We start from the raw sequence: 17,846 nt of genomic DNA, 5'->3' as shown, positions 1-17,846 counted from the left end.
TTAGCATTTGTCACTGGCCTCAGTTCTTTTCCTGTGGGAATGTCGGATGGAGTTATTCTCGTGCCACAAAAGCCACTTGCCTGTTGTCTGGGGTCAGACCTGCAAGAGACCTTTGAACCAAATATAGTTTGGAGTCCTTGATTCTTCTGTTTTGTTGGTATAACCTGGAGACAAATAGTAGACAGATGTTTACGCCCGCGCACAGCTGTGTTACAATACTTTAACAGCAGTTATTCAGTGAACAGATGTGAGATCCCATCAGGATGATTTGGTTTGTCAGGGCTCAATATTATCACTTGCCACTGGCAAGTTATCAATCAATATCCCACAAGGTTTGCTATCTGTTCAAGGAAGGTTGTAACAAGCTACCGCTTGTTGAAATTCAGATGTGAACTCATCAAATTTTTTTCCCACACAATTACATAAAATAATCACCTTGGTGTGCTTCCGAGGCAGATTGAGCTCCAACCTCATCTTATCAAATCTAACATCTTCCATGTAAAGTCTTGGGCAATAGATGGCCTTACCGTAGGTAAGAATGTACTCTGCTATCTCAATTCATTCACATTTGTACCTGTCCATTTTGAAAATGTGTTATATCTAAGGAATGTGAAGGTGGTCAACTGTATATTCACAGTTTTGTTTGGCATTTCTGTTAATGATGCACAATATTAGATTTTTGGCAAATTTGCCGATATAATACTGCTCATTTGGCCGATAACCAATGTCGATATCGACATTTTGTTCCTCACATCTAATTGCAGAGATCATGTACTGGTAGTTTATGTAGTGGAATTAACATCCTGAATTATTCTGCTCACTCTTTATCGTGTTGGCCCAAAACACAGAGATAAGACTAAGCTGAAAATGAAGTAACATCAGTATCATTCCTTGTGCAAAATAAGTAAAATACTTCAACTTACATTCTGTAAAACATTAAAGAAGTTTACATTTTGTATTTGAGCAGTAAAATCTGCATTTTTATAAGATCCAAGCATTCTTTGTCACAGCTATATAAGAGGAAACAAATCTAAACATTTGGAAATCAGTAAATTCAGTGAATAATTCTTCTTTGAGTTTGTTTATTTTGTCTTACCTCCGTTGATTAACCAGCACTCCTGAAGTCAAACACACAGTCTTAGTCACGCCTCTCCACGGGCGATGAGACATCTATGTATATGATGTCTATGGAAGGAATTTGAAATATGGAACCGATATAGCAATGAAATAGCTGATATTCGATGCTTCATTTTAAAGCTGATATCGGCCGATACTGATAAGGGGCTGATTATATCGTGCCTCACTAAATTCTATCAATGAAAATGTAGACACAGGTTGTACTATTGTCACACTGATTTATTGGTAAACATGGTAAACACGTATTATCTGGTAACTTTTAGTTTTAGTTCCTTTAGCAGATACAAAAACAGAAGTTTCTGCAGCACACAGTGATGCATTTAAGTACACCTCACAGTAATGGAAAATCTGATACACTTTTCACATCCCGCACTTAAAGAAAAAGTATTGTAGTGGGTTTTCACTTTAAAAATTCCCATAGAACTGACTTCAAGACCAAACAAAAAGCTTGTTAAACGAAGAATATCACATAAATTGATATGCTTGTCCTGTGAGTTTTATCGCATCAAAACATTTGAAGATATTAGTGAAGTGAATAGCAATAGACTGGGTTACTGGTGAATCTTTGACAGGTCTTTTGATCTCAGGCGTCTGAGAGAAGGTGAAGGTTGTTGACAGATAACGTTTGGAGCAGGTAAACATATTGAAATCTATCTAGAGAACCACTTCAGAGGCAATTGTTGACCTAGCTGCACGTGGCATGCATCATCATGGTAGGAGGACACAGAGTAAAAGGACAGTGGAGGCCATGGTGTCAGGCATCGGCTGCCTTTATGATGTCACTAAATCAGCAGCATTTAGTAAAAATGACATTTCATTCATTGTTTTTGTCACACGTTGACTACAAATAATAATTGAACTAAGTGGAAGCGTTATTGGAAGGCTCAGGAAGGGCTTCCACATTGTGTGATTTAATTAAACTCTATGCAGACTGACAGGAAATGTGGTTTGCTGATTAAATACATCATACATCACAGACAATGCCACATGGCTGTTAATCAGATTTGTATGTCTGCTTTGTTACCATGACGATGGTTGAAACCATTGTGTGTGTGTCCTATTAGCTTTCACTCTCTTTTTTGGCATTACCATAGTGCTGGGTGGAAAAAAAGTGTCCAAGATTTCGGTTTTGCTTGATAAGTTATTCTTTAACTGATAAATAAAGTACACGTGCTGTCATTTGGACCAACTACAAAAATGTGTCACATTTAGTGTTGACGAAGCAGCTGGTCTAACTTTATCATGGTCAGATACCAGTCAAACCAGCAATTCTGGTGCAGAATAAGAGCCAATCAGGGGTTGATCCCTACATCTTGTGGCCACCTCTATACCATGTGTTCAAAAAGTGGGTGGAGGAGTAGTTCCCCCTATCACCAGCCAGCCCCAACATACCACCCCTCCAACACCATGGATCCACCAGTACAAGCCTTCATAGGTCGGGTTCTTCCTCTGTTTTATGCTGAGTCATAAATTAGTCAAAAAGCGCACAGATGGAGCCTGGGATGCATTTCTGACTGCCTTTAATGAAGCAGCCAGCAACAAATGCCTTCCAGATGCTGGGACTCAAACACAGAGTAATGGCAGAGATGCTATAGGGTTCACCCAGACCCAGATGTGGCGCTTCAGTACCGAGCGGCCCCCATTCAGGTTATGACTGGGTGTTTTGTGACTGAAGTCAGGTTTTATCCACAACCATAGCTAGCACGGGGTTTCATTTATCATGGTGCTGCAGCTGTGAGAAATAGCTTCAGTGTTTAGTAAGGGCATGCTGACACAGGCAAGTCCTAGAGTGTTTTATATGAACAACACGCAAACGTCTGTGTTTGAAATCAGCGACCTTTCTACGTTTCTAGGAAATTGATGCCTCTGGTGGATAGCTGAACAAGTCCCTGAAAAACAACCCATCATAAAGCATTAAAGCCATTATCCGGAGGATGAAAAGAGAGAGAGAAAATTCAAAAGCGAACATCTAGCTGTCCCTTCCTCCCCCTGCCTCTGCCAATCTACCAGAAGCCACGCCTCTACTTTTGTGCATGCGCATAGCGGAACATAACAACAATGTTTAACACACCAACTCACGTGTAGTATGGTTTTCAGTAATAAAACACTTATGGTAGTTTGATTAAAACATGTTTAATACCTGTCCATAAGAAATGTCGCCAAATTCTGGTTCGTTCAGAATCCTTTTAAAAGCAGCTCTGAGATCAATTCTGTTGGGGTCATGAAGACGTTTATCCGCAAGCTTTGTACCCGGACTTTTCCTTAGTTTTTTTTTTAGAAGCTTTGGAGTTACGAAGCGCTCCTCCATGATTCTACGCTGCTCAGAGCGATAACTGTTTGCTATTGTGACGAGCGGCCTTGTTTCCATGCACAGTTTACGCACACACATTCACTTTGATTGACAGTCTCCGCTACCAGAAGTCGAAGCCTATTGGCTGGGTGATCGCGGTGCAATTTTCTATTTGTATAAGGGTCTATAGGAGGAAGGCGGGACTAATATACATTGACATATATGAATGACCACCGGCAGTAGACCATAGTAAAAGACTAGTTAGGCATTTTTTCGCATTTCAAAAGAATGATACATAAACATGGATTCCTGAGAACCCAAGTGTTTGTTTTTACTTCTTACTCACTTCTCACCAAATATTTTTTGATCTGGAGAAGTGTTGCATTCTTGACTTAGTTTTAGTCGTAGTGTTTTGACAAAAAAATAAAAAACTAATTTGAGGAAATGAGGACTGGACGTGTTCAGCGCATCACAATAATGCGCCCACAATCCATTTAGTGCGTTTAACTCTGATGAGTATGTAAAGTAGGCGGATCACAAAATGGGTGGGGCAAATGCAAAGAGAAAAGCACAAAACAAAATTACTGATTCAGAAATATTCTCAAAAAAGTACAAGTACCCATAAAGGCAAGTCAATTACAGTAATGTGATTACTTGTAATTCATTACTTTCACCTCCATTACTTTCACCTACCACATTGCTAGTTTCAACCATAGAGTGAATTCTGAGAGGTCCACCCCCTTCCCCCATTTTAGGGCATCCACCACTTAGAAGATGCGACACAGCCTGGGCTATAAGCAGAGGGCTGTGCTGTCAGTTGTTACGTTATATCTATTTTAGAAGAACATGCACAGGACTCACAGGAAGAATCATTTTTTCACCACCTCCTTCACTCAGCAAACAAACACATCACCTTCTATTGGCCTATCATAGCAACAGCTCCAAATGGCTTTCAAGAAAGTTATGTGTCATTGTTGGAGTTGTAAGTGACTTAATACATTTATTCTTGATAATAAGACTAAACATAAAATTCCTTAATGTGTACTTTCTAATGATATATTTCTCAATAAATTCACTTTTTATACACACATCTGACTAGGCCGCTCACTTGGCTTTTCTGAGACATAAGGAATTAATGATTATTTTAATTATTACCCTCATGTATTAGATTAATCAGGCTATCACTGATTAATCAACATTGGTCAATAGACTTTATTATATTATGTAACTAACCTAATGCTCCATGATATCTTGACAGTAATGATTGCAAATTGACATTGTTGGGAGAAGTGCACTAGTCAATTCTTTACTTTACCATCTTCCATTTACTTACATTAACCGTCTGATTATTTAACAACTTATTGTTAGTAATGCTACTTGTAAAAATGTTATGATTTTTTTTGAAAAATAAATCTTTGTAGGTTTTATAAAAAAAATTGACAAAAACAGTAGTCCTTTAAGCTCTATAAGATTATGTGTCTTTATTAAAATATTCTGCCTAAACTCATTCAGGACAACACTTTAATTATCCTGGCCTAATCCATTATCCATGTATCTCCAAGCAGATCCTTGTGGCTGCGCTCATATCTTTACAAATCACTTGTATGAGAAATATGTAATGGATGTCTCAATACAACTTTTTTAATTTCATACAATACTGATTTGCAACCTTTCGTATTGGCAAATACTGATATTGATCTGATACAAGCGCAGATCATACATACTTTTGTTACTTATTTTGTAATGTGGAATGTAATTTAGAAGATAATTGATCAAGGGATATTATAGTCAGCAACAGTAGGTATGAGAAAAACTGACTCATTTATTAGAAGTGCTGGAGTAAAGTCTGGAATGGACTGTTTGTATCGGAGTGCTTATAGTGGCCGATATAGTCTAATACTCCTTTTTGAAGTTTTTTTGCTAATATCAGACCAATATCCATTATTAATATCCCCTAATTTACATTAACGGTCCAGTATTATGCTATTTTTCATACATCTTCCTTTGTTCTAAGAACCCCAACAATGTAGTATTTGAGGTTTATTTTCCCAAACACATCAGATCATCCCATAAAGGTGATACAAGGTGGTATAACGGCTACTAAAAGTGAAACTGTTGTGAGCGCTCTTCGGTTTAGCTATATACTGGATTATCTATATACTGAACGTAAATATATAAACTGTCATATCAACCTGCCTTTTCTATGTTAGGAGTTGTTTTACATGTGAGGTAGTTTGAGAGGGAGGAGCTTACATTCTTATGTTGGGTAAGCAGAGCCAGGATTGTCAGGAGGAGGAGTTTCTCCCTTATGAGTCATAAAAAGGCAAAAATCCAAGTTGCCAATTTGGAGCTGACTTTTTACAAAATGTGAAATAACAAGGGAGGGAGGAAACAGAACTTTTTCAACTTTGGCCCTCTGAATGAAAAAGGAATGTATATCACTGTAGCAAAACCATTATAAAGTGAATTTTTCATAATTCTGCCCCTTTAACATCACACACGTATCAGTAGCAGTTTGTATGTAATATAGTCTAGCATAAAGATTGGCAACTGGGGCTACAAAATTGTCATTGTCTGATGCAAGTCTCATTATCCAGGAGTCCATCCATCCATTTCATTGTGGTCTGTCAGCTTTTTTTTGGTGCTATATGGCGGTACACCCTGGACAGGGCGCCAGTCCAACACACACACACACACACACCATCCTAACAGTCGTGTTATTAGATTGTGGAAGGAAACCAGAGCATCTGGAGAAATCCCACACCAGGATGGGGGAAAATCCATATTCCACACAGAAAAGACTCAAGTGTCCAGGGCTTGAACCCAGGACCTTCTTGCTGAGTTTGTAGTGATTTCAGTTTTTGCTTAGTTTAATTTTTTCTCAAAATATGTGTTATTGTTCTGTTTTGTGTGTTTTTGAATTTTTTGTTGTTTCTTTGTTGCTTTTTCTTTATTATTATTATTATTTTGTGCGATTATTTAAATGGCTGTTCAATTTAGCAAGGGCTCCTGGGCCGCAAGTTACGTGTGTCTGCTTTAGCAACTACCCTCACATCAAATAATAAACATGGTTTTTATATATGGTATTAAGTCCATATTACATATCAGTAATTAAAAATACAAATTGATTTATTAAAACCTTTTCTGCGTCAGCATTAAAATAATGTTAATTTGAGCATATAGTCATTATGTTCCTATCCAATTTTTATTAAAGGTAACTTGTTAGGTGTGCAAAAAGTGTTTGTAAAAGGAAATTGTATGTTTACACTTTGTAAGTGACTCCAAGCCCACAGCAAAAGAGTTATCAAACAGGGAGGTACACAGCTTTAATGTTAACTCAAAGTAAATAGACAATGTAAACAGTGTTCAAACCTGACAGTTGGAACAGTTAGCCTACATGGTGATTAAGCTCAAGTGCAAATATAGTACTGCAGAGATAATGGCTGTGTTGGAAATGGCACACTACGTACTATGCACTGGAACCTCAATGAGTATATACTGCCAACTATATGTATATTATATATATACTATTAGTATGTTAGGATGATGAGTGTTCCCACTGAAGTATACTTCCAAGTTTCCCAAGATGCATTTGGAACCTACAGCGACAAAAACCTGAAGCACACTGAGGCTAAATATCTCTTTTGATTCTCCACTTTTGAAAGTTCTGGATGCTTTTTAAGTGAGAAAGTGACCAAGTAGAATATCAACATGTGGTCATTTCATCTATATAACTCATCTATACACATTTAATTCCCACATTTCTGAAAATTTCAGAGACCCTCCATTGTGCTACTGACAAAACTTCCGGTTAACTTCAAAACAAGAGCCCTATTTACAAAAGTGTCAAAAAAAACTAATGGAAGACTAGAATAAATGCTTTTGTTTTGAAAAGTAGATGTTTGATTTTTAGCTTTAAGCTGGTCCCAGGACCATTTTGTTTTCAGCTCGCAATGCATCATGGGGTGGTTGAGTATGACTAGTGTGCCCACCGTGCATACTTAAAAATGTCAAATCTCAAATCTAATGTGATCGCGCTACATACTCATTTTGAAGTCATAATTAGTATGAGTAGTAGGTTGCTATGACGTTTCCAACACAGCCAATGTATTCTGTGGTCCTACTCAGAGGTTGTTCTCACACCACTGAAAACGACCAAAAATTAAGCCCTTAAAATCAGCCGATAATAAGAATGTAGAATCATCTAAAGAAATCAAAATCACATCATATTTTATCTAGTTACTGTCATCAAGTAGAGGAACCAGCATGCCACTGGTTGCTTTGAAGACTTATTGTGGGTCAAGAGGACTGTGACCTGCCCTTTCCATTGGCTGTTCTGTGCCTTCCTCTCGCTCGGTGCTCATGTTCTCTGCTGTAGGTCCATGTATCATCATCATGGGGTCAGTGAGTTCAAGGCAGAGGCTCCTCTAAGAGAAAAGCAGACAAATGACTCCGGGCATATCTGCCTGCTGTCAGTGTCTGCTGTGGACTGGAGGTGAGCTGTGCAGGTCACCAGGACAGAGGGAGGCCGAATATTACATTTTTCCATCCAGAATGTTGTCTGATGTGTAACTATGTTTAAATCAAGACAGACAGCAGAACACAGCAGCAATTTCCTGTCGTCTTTAAGGGATCCTTTGTCCCTCTTTTACACTGGCCTTTATTACATTATGTAGCTTAAAGCAGGGTGATATCCCCACAAACATGCCTTGTTCTGATTGGCTGGTGCCTGAAAGACATTTTAAAGAGGCTTTGACAGGGAAACCCATGTTGGGAATTACAGCGGTCAGAAACTAAATAGGTCACAGTGTGACCTGTGGGTCAGTATGAGCTCCCAAATTGTTTCCAGTGCCGCTCACTGCATGACTGGTATGTCTTCATATGCCTTCAGTCTACATAAGTGGTCAAAATGAGCTGTATCAGGAAATTTATCAAATCTGTAAATGCACTGCACTATCACAACAATATGTCACCACTTTGTTGATTAAAAGGACTTTTTAGAAAGATTTCATCCCTTGGGGCATAAACTATGGGGAGCCGCCATTTTGGTCAGGATATGATGCACATTTGTTGATTCCTGATACAGGGTTCCTACAGCTTCAGTCAAATTAAATGAGACTTTTTAAGACTTTTCATTGCCATTTGAAATTAAATTTAAAGACCAACTTCACAGTAAACAGAATTGAAGGGAGAAAAAACCACAATAATTATATAGGGTTAATTTCCATTTTTTTCCAGTATCTAGTGCAGACGTGCAGCTGGGACCCATATAGTAAACGCAAAAATACACAAAATGACAATAAAATACACAAGACTGAAATAATCAAAATCACTCTAAAAAGACACAAAAGGACTGCAGAAATCTATAAAACAACAACAAAAATAAAAATCATCAATAAAAATCTTCATTGGACAGGAAATGTTTGTTAAATTTACATTTCCCCATGTTATTGAAAGTCCTGCTGCAGCCACGTCACTGTTTTGTAGTTGGTTCCGTTGTCTTGTAATAATTATACATTTAAATGAACGTTACCATTTATTTTGAAATGTCAAACTATTTACAATCATAAAATCATACTTGTGTCAAAAATTAAGACTTTTGAAACATTGATTTAAGACATTTTAATGACAATTAAGGCCTTTTTAGATTAATGAATGTAATGCTTTTTAAGACATTTTAAGGATCTGCAGGAACCCTGTGTTAGCTGTTACCAGGCAACAGTGTTCCGTTGGTCTACAGGCTGAATGACGATTGGTTAACCTATCATCCGTCCATCGCTGCATCACGTTTCTGAACGTATTTTTACACTCCCAACACCGAACTACTCAGCCATGGCTCGTTTCTGCTCGTATGCACAGAAATGATTCATTCCCAGTTCTACACAGCCTAACAACAGTTTTCCAAAGGCTAACCTTTGTGATAAAATAGGAACTTTTTTGAAGCCAAGTTGCACACAGTGTAATTTGTCATTTGAAGGCTTGTGAGCATTTTTAGCTGATAGGTGATGTTTTTGTCTATTCACTGTAGGCTGTAGAAAAGATGCTCCTAAAACTGGGACATAAAGCAGACTGGATGAGTGTTTTCAGGGTACCTGTGTGTTTTTCCCTCAGCGCTTCTTATCCATGTTTTTAGGAAACCTGAGTGTGGAAAATACTCTGACTGCATGTGGTAAGGCAAGGATTTGGCACAAATAAGGAGGCAGCCATAACAGCCGTGGCTGCCATGAAATCTGACACACTGCGCTCCAACGTTAAAGACCGGCAGCAAAAACACTCTCTGGCCGCTAAACCTCTTCCCACAAGTTTCATCTGACTGAGTTTCAGTGCTACACAAACAACTTGTGCGTATCCTTATGTCAAATGAGCTGCCTGGTCCTTCACCTGAGCAATGACTTCCATCCGACCTTTAATATCTTTTCATGTTTGTGTTACATTATAATGATGATTAGAAAAAAACCTGGTACCCACTTTCATTCCCATCATCGTACGGATCAACAGTAGTTCCATTTCACAATCAAGTGAAAACAAGTCAAACCGCAACATTACCTGTTACATCACCAAGTGACTAAGTATATTTCAATGTGTTTCTATCGTGTAAAGTGTTTTTTTACTTAATATGATACTAAAAAGATGTACTGTAGCAGTAATGACGATACTTCCTCTATGTTTAGCACGCGCACACGTTTAGAAGTAGGAAGTCCACACAGCATGAGAAAGATAAAGATGTTCAGATGCAAAAAGATAACGATAATGGTACTAACATTATGTTTTTGAACAGTGTTGGATCTGGATCCAATTCGCACTCAAGCGAGAGAGAAAAAAAGTCAGACCGTAAAACTACGGTAGATCCCATATAATCTCAATGTGCCATCCACAAGCTTTTTTTCATCGAATCATTTTCACATGACTTAGCATGGTACTAAAATGATTTACTGTGGCAGTAATGACAGATACATTACTTACTTCTACGTTTAGCAATGATTTACTCATGTGTTCCCAGTCTTCTACTTAAAATTACCTTTTATTTAAAGACATTTGCTCATTTCAAACACTACCAAGTAGCTATAAACATAAAAAATTGGGGTTAACTTTTAACATTTTTTTAGCTTTGTTAGTTTGAATAAAAAAGGAAAAATAAATCAATGAAATACTACTTCAAGCTACACCTTTGGTTCAGTTAGAAGAGTGGATTAAAAAAGATCAGTAGCTGTGTTGATTAAAGTGACAAAATGTTTATACAATACGTAGGTTTCTTGGTTCGCTCTGTTTGTGGGTTTTAAAGTTTTCAATGGTCCCACATTCCCTGCATCTATGCCCTTGCTCTGGAATTGCTTGTATAGTAGAATTCCATCAGTTCTGTTTTCTGCCTTTGTCCATGTTCCAGTCGCCCATTCGCCAACAAGTTGCCCTGGTTTCCAACACCTGTATACTAAAGCATTGTCACTATTCAGTTGATCTTAAATACATAGTTAATCCAAACCAATAAATTGCCTCATCTAAACGTGCAATCAGAATTAAGAATCTGCATTACCTGTTTTGTAATTTTTCTTCCAATATAAATTTATCGTTTGTATATTTTTTGTGTATTTTGTGTTTATCTTTTTTTTTTTTCAATATTGATCTCAGGCTATAAAAGTAAAAGTGAACTTACTACTCAAACTTCTCCATGACCTGTTTTACACTTCCTGATTGTGGCTTCCTGTGTGTGTTCTTAGTGTTTACTTAATGTAGTGAGGTTAAAAGGTGTCTGTAACCTGGTTTCCTTCAAGATGAGTAAAACACTAGATACAGAAACAACAGTGCACTGTAACATTCTGTGTGTCACATTGCAGTTATCTAACATTTGGACTGAAAAGTCTTCTCCACATTTGTCTGTTTATGACTCACTAAATCTTGTCTTGTCTTCTTTGTTTCTCTGTGCCTGCAGCATGGGTCGGCTCCCTCTCCATGGGCATGATCTTCTTCTGCTCTCCTATTGTCAGCATCTTCACAGATATGCTTGGCTGCAGAGTGACAGCAGTGGGTGGTGCTGCTGTCGGACTGGTTGGCCTCTTGGCCAGTTCCTTTGTGACGTAAGTACACACTTTCAATCAAAGATCAACCATATACAGGGTGGTGTGTAGCTCAGTGGGTTGAGCGCCCGCCCCATGTACGGAGGCTGTAGTTCCTCACCTGCAGCCGGTCCCAGGTTCGATTCCCGGCTTGGGACCCTTTGCTGCGTGTCATTCCCTGCTCTCTCTGATCCCTTTCCTGTTGAGCAACTGTCATATAAAGGCCACTAGAGCCCAAAAAAAAAAAAAAAAAAAAAAGATCAACCATATGATCTGCACTCTACCTCGGCTCAAGTACCCCCTTTTCTCTTACTCCTGAATCCATGTACTCCCTTTTTCCAACTACAACATTTTGCTAAGAATTCTATGAAAAACAATTATAGGAATGGATGAGTTATAATAACACACATTTTAAAGAATCTCTTATTTTGTGTTTTGTTGGTTAGGGGTGGGATATATATTGTGGAAATGTGTGATATTCCTTATCATATAACTTATTCTACTTCAGAGGGTGAAGTCCAACATATTGTGTCATATTATGAGAGATTTTGAAACGTATGACCACTTGTTTACAAACAGAAATTGCATGCTAATGTGTAATATTTTTCCATGCATGCATGTTAGGGTATATTCAGTTTCATATTGCAATTTTTGCTTGATTTTGTTTAAAAAAAGAAGTTTCAGCAGCTTAAGGTTGATGATACTTAAGCATGAAAAATAGAAAAAGAAATCATTTTCACTTAATTAATAAAGAGCTTTATTACTGTCCCAAAAGTATGAGTTATTAATAGTAATTTGTATGATATTTGAAAAAAAATATTGAAATGTTTTATTTTTTAAAAAAAAGGTCATGCATTTTTAATCTTTCCATTTAATTTAAAGTAAAATAACATTGTTGCGATGGGAGTGCCCTGAGAGGTTTTTGTCTTTGCACTTTATTAATAAAGCACTTTATTACTGTTCGAAAAGTAGTTATTTTAATGAGATTTGAAGAAATTTTTAGTTTTTCAACAAAGGTCACACTTTTTTTTTTTAGCCTTTTTTTCCTACATTTTGTAGCAATGGGGCTCTGAGAGTTTTTCATTCCTCAAAGGGGGGCACAGCTGAAAACGTTAGGGAACCACTTCTCTAAGGGCTTTTAAAAACACAACACAACACCCTGTTTGTTCTGATGGCTTTTTATTATATATTATAAAGGTTTGCTTGTGTTATCCACTCCTTCCTCTTTATTTTAAAGTCCGTAACACATAAACAATGCATCTAAAACAAACGGTAACTGACATAGAGTAGTGGGGTCACAATCCCTGGGTAATTCAAATGTAGTGGATCCCTCTGCTACAGCTACTCATGGTTTGTGTGCTCAGCACGGCAGGACTTTGTACAATGGTACAAAAAGCAGAACACATCAACATGTGGCCATGTGGAGGAAGAAATAACATGGCATTGAGTTAACATTAGGAAACGTGTTATTTTGTTCTCCAAATAGAGAAGGTTTACAAGTGTTTTATTGAAAAGCTAAGCTAAAATAACAGCTATGTACCTGTTACCTGTATAATAAAAGGCTATGAATAAATAAATAAAGTTACATTTGATGGAATAAATAACAGAATAATACTGAATAATAATATATTTTCTTTTATACTTTGAAAAAAGGTTTCGGCTGGTTTTTATGTCAGGATGATTTCTCACCGCTCGGCATATGGCTCTCACATTTTATCATATCTGTGTGGGTAAGAGGCTCTGTGCTAACACGCTGCTGTTAATAATTTCTTAGAATCTGATGTTGATCGACACGTGATAAATTTCTCACAAGCACACAGGACTAAATCAACACAGCCTCTATCTGTGCCTGTCTCACATTATTATCACATTTTGGGTCAGTCATAAAGCAGTAAAAATAGTGCTTATCAAAGTGATTACAATAACAAAAACACCTAGTCAGTTGCCTGACAGGTGGCATGTCAGTTAACTGAAGAAGGACTTTGAACTTTGTATGGTTGTTCATTTAACGTGAATGTCCCAAAATCATAAATATCACAAGAAACAGCGAATAGTCAGGCTTCATATGTAGATTTTACTTTAATGTTCTTATGCATGTGTACTTTGTAAAGGTGTAACGACTAGATTTGATATGCTTCAATGACTTGACATGGATTCAGTAAAATAATAATTCAACTAGTGTGACTGCGACTGTGTAATACATGTCAGTACAGGTGAGCTTAGGTTCCTGTGGTTTCTTGTAAGGCACATGTGTCAAACTCAAGGCCCAGGGGCCAAATCCAGCCCTTTAAAGCTCCCAGTTTGGCCCACAGGAGAAAGTAAAAATGACATCAAAAACATACATGACTTATTGTGTAAATCACCAAAAGTAAATCAGTTGAACGTATCTCAGTACCTCTAAATACACGAATTCAATGAAACTGCACATTTTTACAATGATGTTCTCAAAAACCCATGTTCAATTAAAACTCAACTACAATTATAGAGACCAGCATTTTTCCAGTTACAATTAAATTACAACTTTTTTTTTATCCTCAGAAAGTCAATTACAATTCTGTTCTCAATTACTAAAGTTCAACTACAATTAATCACAATTACTGAGTGTGAAATATATAACCTAATAAAAGTTAACCTTCCTCTTGTGTTAGCTTTCCGTTAGCATCTCTCATGATAATGAGTCCTAAATCAGCTGTAAAATACACTAAATACAAATATCTATCATCTATTGGTTACCTTATTAGGCTTCCTAATCAATGAAAATATAGGTTTTAATATGTTTGGTGTGGACATCTGAGCCTTGTTTGTGTCGATTTCAAAAAATTAAAAATGGTAAAACGTGGGAAAGCTTGATATGAAACACATTTTAATAATTATTAACTACATATGTGTAGAACTGTACATAGAACTGCAACATGGTTCAACAGTTAAATTAGAATTGAACCTTTTTCTAGAATTTTCATAATTACAAAGTCAATTATCTGAACTCAATTACAATTTAATTACGATCATGACAGCAACAGATCTTTGAAATTACAATTTAGATTATAATGGTGCCATAATTGTAATTAATTATCAATTCCGCGATTACAATTATTATTGACCCTAACCCTAATTCTGCCTACCTGGACTCTCTCATCCAGATCTACACTCCCTCTGGTCTGCTACACTTTGCCTGTGGTGCTGCCAGCCCAGCATGGCTCTAAACCTCTAGACCAGGGGTGGCCAATCCTGGTCTTCAAGGGCCATTATCCAGCATGTTTTAGATGTTTCCCTCTTCCAACACACCTGATTCAAATGATTAACTCATCATCAAGCTCTGCAGAAGCCTGATAATGATCCTGGTCATTTCAATTTTTGGTCCGTATTACTCAGCCTTAGTTGTCGCCTTGGAAAAAAGCAACGGCTAAATGAAATTGTAGGATTGTAGAAGTAAACAAAACAACATTTAATGGCAAGTGTATTCACATGTCATTTGAATAAAGTGCAACCAACACTTTAGTTTAAATGGACAGGTTGTTAAACATTTTTGATCTCATATTCAATAAATGTTCAATAAAAATATATTTAACAATAGGTTTTCTTGACTCTTCTGCTTGTTTTTTCAACATAAAAAAATATTACAATATAATGTAAAAAATGAAGTGCAACCACGATCTGTTGAAGTTAACTGAGCAGTGGGTGAAGTTGCTGCTACTTTTTGTTTTCACATGATGGCGAGGCCCCTGAAGTCGCTGCCAGACGTTCCTGGGTTGTGTGAAATCTCATGGTGCATTAGTAGGACGTTGGTGTGATTTGTCATGTTGCTGTGGTATTTTATTTGACCTTTACATATCTTATAAACAGTGAATGACTCTTATAGAACATATCATAAGTGTTTCCACACGCTGGACCCCAAAGGTGGATTATTGATCATTTCAGCTTCTCTGCCATGCTACTGTTTTGTTTTGTTGACGTCACACACAGGCAAAGTGCTTTAAGACACACATCCATATAAAGCCTACTGTGCTTAAATCCAATGTGTTATTTCCTTGTATCGATACAATCGATTGATTACCTTTTAAAACTATGTTAGATCAGTATGTGTCATCCAACAATTGATGTTGTTAGCTCATAGGAATATAAACATTCATCGATCGAATGGATGAATTGTTACACCCTCAAAGGTCCAGTATTATGGTATTTTTCACCCATCTCCATTTGGATATGAACGTCAACAACAGTATTTGGGGTTAATTTTCCAAAAGTTGCCTGTTTTCCAGAGTTTTAGCCCTCTGAAAAGTCACTTTCAGAGTCTTCTTAAAAACAGGCTGTTTTTTGGGCCTTCATGCATATGCATGAGTGGGCGTAAACACACGCTGCTCAGTGTGTGTTTAACACAGCAGCAGTAAATCATTAACTAGGTTAATTTTTCATAATACTGCCCCTTTAAGGTGCACACCAAACGTGACTTCAGTCACTATAGTTGCTTAATCTCGCCTGGCGTTAAGCCACACCCACTTCCTTACTTTTTGTAAGAAAGTGGGTGTGGTAATGCAGCCATTTCTGGTCACTTTCTGGGTTCGAAAGAAACAGAGCCAACGCCAACAGAAAGAACGTCATATCTCCTGCGCCAATCAGTGTCAAATCAAGCATGGCGGCCATCACGGAGAAATGCTCGGAAACGCTGCTCTGCTCTGTTTTAAAAAACCTGGATGTATTGTTGAAACCGCAGCAACAAGAGGCTTTAAACCCGTACCGTACTAGACGCTAGTTTCTTTTTCCGCCCCCAGAACTTAAACGCCTGATGAGCACTTCCAGACTAATCGCCTATATTAATCATTAAATAATATAATAATTGTTTTTCTTCAGCTTTTTACTTAGAAATAATAAGATAAGGAACATTGAAATAATTTACATCTTTTTTGCTTCGACTAAGCTCACAAACCAGGGAACATGGTCTTCACTGAGACAACATCCAGAGATGGAGATTGTTTTTTTCTGCAGAACACGTCTCCTGGCCTTCCAGCACCAATAACCTTGTTTTATCTTGTCCTAGGTCCCTGGGTCCCCTGTACTTTACCTACGGCATTGTGTTTGCCTGTGGCTGTTCGTTTGCATACCAGCCTAGCCTGGTAATCCTGGGTCATTACTTCAAGAAGCGTCTGGGCCTGGTTAATGGTATCGTGACAGCCGGCAGCAGCATCTTTACCATCACTCTGCCCTTTGTGCTGTCTGATCTACTGGAGAAAGTCGGGCTATTCAACACCATGCGCATCCTGTGCATCCTCATGTTTGTGCTGATGCTGGCTGGTTTCACATACAAGCCCCTGCTGCCCACAAAACCAAAATCCACTGAGAAAGGATGTGCACGTCTGAGACAGATTTTCAATGTCAACATCTGGAAGTCTTCTGGGTATCGCATCTGGGCCTTCGGCATCCCTGCTGCCCTCTATGGCTACTTTGTGCCTTATGTTCACCTGGTGAGTTTTTACCATTATTACTACGATTTTATCAATTAACCAAAAATTCTGATTAACCTAAAGTACTCAGGTTAAGCAACATAAATTCAACAACAAACAAAATGACTGAGATCAACAAAAAACACAAGATGACTCCAAAAACACAGAAAATGGCAACAGAAACATACAAAATTACTTGAAAAACACACAAGACTACAATAAAAATATATACTATAACTAAAAAAAAACATGCATTACAGAAAATGCACAAAACGACATAGAAAATTCACAAAATGTCTTCAAAAACACACAAAACCCTTTGTTCTTTAATGCTGAATTCCATTTATTATTATTCATTCTAAATGAGGGCATGTCTGTTGATGAGGCCCTTGGATCGGACAAGGACATTTTTGCGGCCCCCACTGGGATTAAAGCTATTAAACCATTTAAAAATGCTGGTATGTTAAAATTAGAAGGAATCAGGAGGAATTGAACCGACACAGCCCATCTATTAGTGTTACCATGGCCACCCATTCAGCACACTGACTGTAGGTCTTTGCAGTTTTCCAATGACTGTTTATGGCTGGGGTGGAGCAGCGATTTTAAAAGTGAGGGCGTCCTAAGGGTAGTGCAACCGTTGACTCCCAGTTTAGTTTTTACGATACTCTGATTGAAAATGAATGCATTTTTGCTCTCCATTACAATAATATGCAAATACAATAACATCCTGTTTCAAGATGTACATTGGAGTACCAAACACTTTACGACAACATCATTTTTTGTATTGTTATTGTTGAATTTTGCAATGATTTACGACTCTTTACGACAGCACAAACCATGCCCGTGCCTCATACCCAGTGTAATTTGGTGATATTTTCAAGAATACTGCAGCTTTCACATTATATGTCCAAATCTATTTGAAATCAGTCA

The 17,846-nt window shown here is 37.6% G+C and overlaps 1 protein-coding gene across 1 annotated transcript in view; it reads left to right on the top strand.

Annotated features, from left to right (window-relative positions):
* The window catches only part of slc16a10 (solute carrier family 16 member 10), a 41,991-nt gene that overhangs the window by 11,812 nt on the left and 12,333 nt on the right, over positions 1-17,846 (top strand). The window contains exons 2-3 of the mRNA XM_028439873.1: positions 11,355-11,499; positions 16,514-16,937. Of these exons, the coding sequence (XP_028295674.1) occupies positions 11,355-11,499; positions 16,514-16,937 (569 nt within the window). The remainder of the gene's footprint in view (positions 1-11,354; positions 11,500-16,513; positions 16,938-17,846) is intronic.

The sequence above is a fragment of the Gouania willdenowi genome, chromosome 24 (genome assembly GCF_900634775.1).
Source record: "Gouania willdenowi chromosome 24, fGouWil2.1, whole genome shotgun sequence".
NCBI classification, from domain to species: Eukaryota; Metazoa; Chordata; class Actinopteri; order Blenniiformes; family Gobiesocidae; genus Gouania; species Gouania willdenowi.
This window is presented reverse-complemented; position numbering and strand designations above follow the sequence as displayed.